This window comes from Gracilinanus agilis, chromosome 2, assembly GCF_016433145.1.
Source record: "Gracilinanus agilis isolate LMUSP501 chromosome 2, AgileGrace, whole genome shotgun sequence".
Classification (NCBI taxonomy): Eukaryota; Metazoa; Chordata; class Mammalia; order Didelphimorphia; family Didelphidae; genus Gracilinanus; species Gracilinanus agilis.
The window spans coordinates 332,813,377-332,820,399 of NC_058131.1; the positions used below are offsets into that span (position 1 = coordinate 332,813,377).

Below are 7,023 nucleotides of genomic sequence, written 5' to 3' on the forward strand. Positions count from 1 at the left end.
ATTTACCCACATACACCCAAGTGGTTGCTTCATCCCTACACAGCCACCAGAAGTTTGTCTCTTGACAGTTTTGAAGCTGCCCTCCTACTGATTCCCATCTCAACATATTCTTTCTTGTTTCTACTTGCCCACTCTCTTCCTATTTCCCACAGTCCCTTAGGGGTAGAGCTCATTTTTGTAATCTGTTGTCAAACTTCCTGGTCATATCTGTCTCCTAAACGATCCTCCTGTCTCTTCCCCTCTCTAAGCCTCAGTTTCCTCTGTACAAAGAAAGATTAGACTAAGTGGCCCCAAAGTTCCCTCCCAGCTTTCTTACATTCTGTGTTCTATGTGCCTTTCCAGGTCTGACACATGATTCTATACTGTTCACAACTTTTCAAATGCTCTCCTTAAGCCAAGTGAGGGAGAAAGGGAAAGAGGAAGAGAGGGAGAGGAAAGGGAAAAGAAGGAGTTTCTGCCAAAGATAGGGGAACAATTTCTTGTAATATTCCCTCTAGAGATTGGCTACTAAAATGTGGGGACAAGGTATAGAAGCTCTGTGGACAAATTCAGCAAACTACATAATTTCCTTCTCTCTTCAATAGGTGACACCCTAGACACTCCTGGAAGTCACTGGGGAGCTCGGAGAAAGCGGTGCCATGTCTCTCCTCACTCACCTACTGGTCTGCATCTTTGGCTCTGGCTCCTGGGTGGCTATCAACGGGCTATGGGTAGAGTTGCCTCTGGTGGTCTCAAAACTACCTGAGGGTTGGAACCTACCTTCCTACCTCACGGTCATCATTCAGCTAGCCAATGTGGGGCCACTCTTCATCACCCTGTTCCACCGATTCCGGCCTGCTTACCTCTCTGAGGTCCCGGTCATCTTTGCTATGCTGGTCTTGGGCACGATAGCCTGCCTCCTCTTTGCTTTCCTGTGGGAGAAGACTTCAGTGGTGGCAGGGGCTCCCCATGGCACAGCCTTCCTGGTTCTCACCTTCTTCCTGGCCCTGGTGGACTGCACCTCCTCTGTCACTTTCCTGCCCTTCATGGCCCGCCTGCCACCCCGGTACCTTAACACTCTTTTTGTTGGGGAAGGACTGAGCGGTCTCCTCCCTTCTCTGTTGGCTTTGGCCCAGGGCTCAGGCATCAAAATCTGTACCAATGTCACCAATGACTCTATAACCACTGAGCCACCTAGCATCTCTAAAGCATCCTTCATCACTGGGATACCGAACATGACCTTGACCCCTGATCTCATTGCTAGAAGACCTCAACTGGAGAATTGTTACCTCTCAGCCAACTTCTCCACTTTTGTCTACTTTCTCCTGTTGTCAGGCATGATGGCCAGCTGCCTAGCTGCCTTTTTTGGCCTGACTCGTCTCTCTAAGCGGTGGGAGCTCTCTAATGAGGATCTTCTGGTCAGCCAGGTGACTCTGAGAACCTTCAAGCCTCAAGAAGACTCAGCTGGCAACAACCACAGGGAGAGCTGCTCATTGCCAGCTGTGCCTGAGGAGAAGAAGAAGGCTGTCTGGTCCCGGGGCCAACTAGCCTTCATCTATGCCCTGGTGGCTTTTGTGAATGCCCTCACCAATGGAATCCTCCCTTCTGTTCATACTTACTCCTGCTTGCCTTATGGTTCTAAGGCTTACCACCTGTCTTCGGTGCTTGGTTCCATCACCCACCCCCTGGTTTGCCTCCTGTCTATATTCCTACCTGATATGTGAGTGACTCTGACCTTGAAATTTTTCCCCATTGGAGAGTAAATTTAAAAGGATAAAAAAAGAGTTAGGGTAACCAATAGAAGGTAACCAAAAATATGCCACCCCACTGAGAAGCAGAATAATGGAGCAGATAGAAAATCTGACCAGGAAATAAGGGTCTTTGGGTTCTAATCCCAGGTCTACCATTATCTTGGGTAGCCAGGTGATATAATGGATAGGGTTCTGTGCCTGGAGTAAGGAAGATATGAATTCAAATCTAGCCTCAGACATTAGCTGTGGGATCCAGGATAAGTCCCTTTATTTGCCTCAATTTTCTCAGTAGTAAAATGAAAATTATAATAGCACCTACTTCCCAGGGTTCCCAGATTAAATGAGGTAATATTTGTCAAGTGCTGAACACATAGGAAGTGCTATACAAATGCTTATTTTCTTTCCTCCCTTTTCCCTCTCTTAGCCTTAGGTTCCTTTCCCTTTTTCTTTAACAATATCATAGAATCATATATGTATAGCTGGAAGGGCCCTCAAGGTCCATCTAGTCTAGGGATTCTTAGGCTGGCATCTGTGAGGTTGTTTTATTTAATATTTTTATAATGGTTTACTGTAATTGAGTTCCTTTTTAATCCATCATATTTTGTTTTATGCACTTAAAAATATTCTGAGAATGGGTCCATAAATTTCGCCAAAGCATCAAAAAGCCCGTTTTCTCAAAAAAGAGCCTTAAGAACTCCTGATCTGGTCCATCTCCTTCATTTTTGTAGGAAATTGAGGCACAGAGAGATTAAGTAAATTATCTAGTTTATATTCCAGGGGGGCCTATAATATAAATAGTGAAGCCGTCCAGCAGCTTCACGAAGATTCCTAGTGGGTTGGACACCTAGAAAAGGGAACCAAGGACTGAGTGAAAATGGGTTACGGGTTAAGGATTAATGGAAAGAGAACATAAGGTGAGAATAAAGACACACAGACACAGAAAGTTTTGGCACAAGGTAGACAGACAGCGAGTAAGCTCTGATGGTCAAGAGCTCTCTTGCCAACTGATTTCTTGTCACTTTTATTGGGGTTACCACAGTATGGGGGGAAGGGGAGAGGCCAGTGGCCTGATACATTAACATTATGAGGTAATCGTCTTAAGATGCAAACTGCCAAAACCTGAAACTATAGGTAGAGCTAAGATCCTGATCCGGAGAGGATATGGCCTAAGGCATCTACTGATGTTTGATACCTATGTTAATTGATCATTGAAGGAAAAGTAAGGAGACTGAGATAACTGACCTCTCTTCTGGGGTGTAGCCTTAGGGAAGGGCTAGGGATTTGGCAAGGTCGATGTTCAATTTGACTCAAGATTACAGAGATCAATCATTAGCAGTATAAGAGTTAAGTTTATAGAGAAGTAAAGAAATAAAGAAGCAAAAATAAAAGATGGCAGCTAGGTGGCACAGTGGATAAAGACCCAAGTTCAAGTCTGACCTCAAGACACTTACTAGCTGTATGACCTTGGGCAAGTCACTTAACCCCTTTGGCCTCCATTCCCTTGTAGTAAAATGAGCTAGAAAAGGAAATGGCAAACTATTCCAGTATCTCTGCCAAGAAAACCCTAAATGGTTTTATATTATAAAGAATGAGACATGTTTGAAACGACTGAACAGCAAGGATAAAAAATACATTTAAAGGGAAGAAAGAACGTGTTAGTCAATAAACATTTATTAAGTGCCTCCTGTGTACCATACACTCTACTAAGTAATAGAGATTTAAAAAAAAAAAAAAAGCCAAAAGACAGTTCCTGTCCTGAAGAAGCTCACAATTAAATGGGAGAGAGCTAGAAGGACTTAAAATAAAAGGTTTCTTGAAAGGATAAAGCCAGAGGTGACTTTGGAAGGAAGCTAAATTTTCTTATATGAAGAGGTACTACCTGTTAAGAAGGATTTGAAAATCCTTTAATTCTAGAGTCAGTGAATGTTCTTTCCACTGGACCACACTGTTTTTAGGGTCCTGCCCATCTTGAATAATTTATGTTCCAAGGTCCTTTCTAGGACAGATTCTTAAGAGTTTCTATCCTGGGCCCAGGCCAGGCCCAGATGTTTTAGCCTGTGGCAAGGCTCCTCATCCCAGTCACCTCTCAGTTACTCTAGTCCCTCCCAGCCATAAAAACTTTGAAGCTTTAAAGAACACTTTTACTGTTCTTTTCAATCTTCCCATCTGTGAGTGGGAACAAGATTTATGGCTGGAAGAAGAGATGGGGATTATGGATGACTTCAGCTACTGGATTTGTTTGGATTCTAGATCCCAATTGAGTGTCTTTTCCCACTTTGAGTTTTGGGGGGATAGCAGCTACTTCTTTGAAAACCAGAATCCCAAAGGATCTTGCTGGGCACATGGGCTTGATGTCAGTTGGATTGAGTTTCCCTTCTGTACATAGCCTGATGTTAGGGATTATGAACCTTGGGGAAAACTTTCCCTCCCCTCCAGGACATTATAGGTTCTTGACTACAGACCAGTTCAAATGATTATCACAAAAAATTAGAGTTTAGAAGGACTTTAGAACACAAAATGGTGGATGTGGATAGGAGCTAAACTTGTAGCACTTTATGTAGGGAACTCCCAGATGAGGAAGCTGCCTCTAGGAGTGCAGTTTGGCACCTTCCTTTAGAGCAGTGATGGCAAACCTTTTAGAGATGAAGTACCAGGCTCCACCTCCATCCCACCTCCCAGACCAAGTGCTATGCCTGCTCCCTCCCCCCCTTCCCCCAGCCATGCTAGGTATCTTCCTCTCCCCTTATCCCACATGGCAGGGGGGAGGAAGGGCTGCTGGAGAGAGAGGCAGGTGAAGTGAGGAATGTCCTCAGTGAGTGTAGAGAGGGGGGAAGGGAGTGGCCTGAGGGCTCTGCTCCCCTCCGCCTCTGCCACCTGTGAGTTTACCCCCTGTGTGCTCCCATTGGCTGCTGGGCAGAGGGGTGGGGATGTGAAAAAAATGTCATCAGGGGAATGGAGAAGGGGAGGGGAGCAGATCCACCTGCCTTTCTAGTAACAAATTCTGGTGGGGGAGGGGGAAGGCCACGTGCCCACAGAGAGCCCTCTTCATGACCTCTTGGCACCTGTGCCATAGGTCCTCCATCACTGCTTTAGATATTGCCTAGTTCCCTGAGAGGTTAATGGAACTTGTTAAAGGTTCCATAGTTAGTATGTCAGAGGCAGGACTTAAACTGAGTCTTCCTGGATTCAAGGGCAGCTATCAACTATGTCAGTATTGACATAATCAATCTAATCAAACACTGACATTTCAGATAAGGAAACTGGGGCTCAAAAAGAAGAGACTTCCCCCAAGGGGATACAGATTTAGTAGCCTAGACGGTGATAGCCCACCTTGGTCCTGGAGGACACTCCTTCCCATCAGAACCTTCTGCTTCCCTCCCCAGGTCTCTCTCGTGGTTGGGGGTCACCACACTGGTGGGCACAGGTTTCGGAGCCTACAACATGGCTATGGCCGTCCTGAGTCCCTGCCCGCTGCTGAAGGGCTCCCGCTGGGGAGAAGCCATCATCGTGAGTACCTCTGCCCCTCTCTCTCCTTCCATCCTTCCCTCTTCTAGACTGGAGTAAGGATCAGACCATCCGTTTGGTTCTGGGGTTGGCATCTTGGGTGGCCTCCCATTGGTGCTGAAGGGAAAATAGCTTACTACTGGGGCTCCAACGACACTGGCAGGTCTGCTTGATGGCTTTTTTTTGTTGTTTGTTTGTTTTGCCTTGATTTTTTGTTTTGCCATGGAGCATCCTGTGTGAAGAAAAGTAAGCCTGTCTCCTTTTATGCCTTCAGGTTATCTCCTGGGTGTTCTGTGGTGGGATCCTGAGCTACGTGAAGGTGATGACTGGGGTGCACCTGCGCAAGATGAACCAGAGCGCCCTCTTGTGGTGTGGTGCAGCAATACAGCTGGGCTCTGCATTTGGGGCGATATTCATGTTTCCTCTAATCAACGTGTTACACCTTTTTAAATCTGCCAGTGAAAGCAGCCAGCAGTGTCCCATTTGAGCATGTGCCAGGACAACTTTTCTGGGATGAATTTCACTGGACCAGGAAAGCCAAAGCCATGGAGAGCCAATCACATTCCCATCCAAGTTTCCCTCAGACGCTGGCACACTCTCACCTCTCCTCTACCTCTCCCCTCAGAACATGAGCCATCAGGGAAGGCTTGGCTCCCATCTATGAGAGTCATAGCCACAAATGCCACCATCAAGCAGTCAGGACCTCAGTCAGTGTTTCTGGAAACCAGTGTTATTGGTATTTGGATATCTGCTCTGCCTTGGAGGGAAAATAGACTAACAGATAGCCTACTAGAAAGAGGTTAAGTGACTTGCCCAGGGTCATTCTGTCAGTATATGATAAAGACAAGATTTAAACTCAGGATTTCCCAAGTCTAGCTTTCTATTTACTACCTCACACTTTTGTATTTCAAGTGAGCCAATGTATCCATTTTCCAAATCAAGAAAATAAATTTTTTTTCTTATTCAATGCAATAAATGTGTCTATTAAATGCCTAGTTAGTGCAAAACACTGTGCTATGTACTGGGGAAACAAAAATAAAATTTAAACCAAAGAAAAAACTCTTCTCGAGCTTAAATTACAATGCAGTATACAATTTGTAAAGAGGTGGTATCTGAACTGAGGCATGAAAGAACCGGGATTCTCAGAGGCAAAGAGGGAATTCTAGGCAAAGGGTCAGCTTGTGCAAGATGAATAGGGAAATTCTGAGTCTGGGGAATATCTAGGAAGTAGACCACATGAAGGGAAGAAATAGGAAATAAATTTAGAATGTGAAGCTTGTGAAAGCTTTAAATGCCAGGTTAAAGGACCGGTATTTTATCCTAGAAGCAACAGCAAGTGACTCGAAATTTGAACTGAGGAGTGGCATGGACAAATCTATGCTTTAGGAAAATTATATTGGGACAACTAGGTGGCTCAGTGGATAATGGACTAGGTCTAGAGATGGGAGGTCAGGGGTTCAAATCTGGACTCAGGTACTTCTTTGCTATGTAACCCTAGGAAAGTCACTTAACCCCAATTGCCTAGCCCTTACCATTCTTCTCCCTTATACTAACTGATACTTAGTATTAATTCCAAGATAGGTATGAGTTAAGGAAAAAAAAGATTATATTGTCATTTGGAGAATGGATTAGAGAAAAGAGAGACTACAAGCTAGGAGACAAACCAGGAGATTATTGTAATATTCTGTTCAAGATAAAAAGCCTGCACTATGTATGTAGTGACCCTGAAGAGAAGGGAACTGATGACAGAGATACAATGGAGATAGAATTGACAAAGACTTGGAGATGA

General features: G+C 44.8%; 1 protein-coding gene across 1 annotated transcript; it reads left to right on the forward strand.

The window, feature by feature from the left end:
- Positions 1-638: 638 nt before the first annotated feature.
- Positions 639-5,915, forward strand: LOC123235401 (solute carrier family 52, riboflavin transporter, member 3-like). Its single transcript, XM_044661521.1, has 3 exons — positions 639-1,699; positions 5,114-5,237; positions 5,509-5,915. Exons 1-3 carry the CDS (start codon positions 639-641, stop codon positions 5,719-5,721), a joined length of 1,398 nt encoding a protein of 465 aa, XP_044517456.1. The 3' UTR covers positions 5,722-5,915.
- The last annotated feature ends 1,108 nt before the right edge of the window (positions 5,916-7,023 follow it).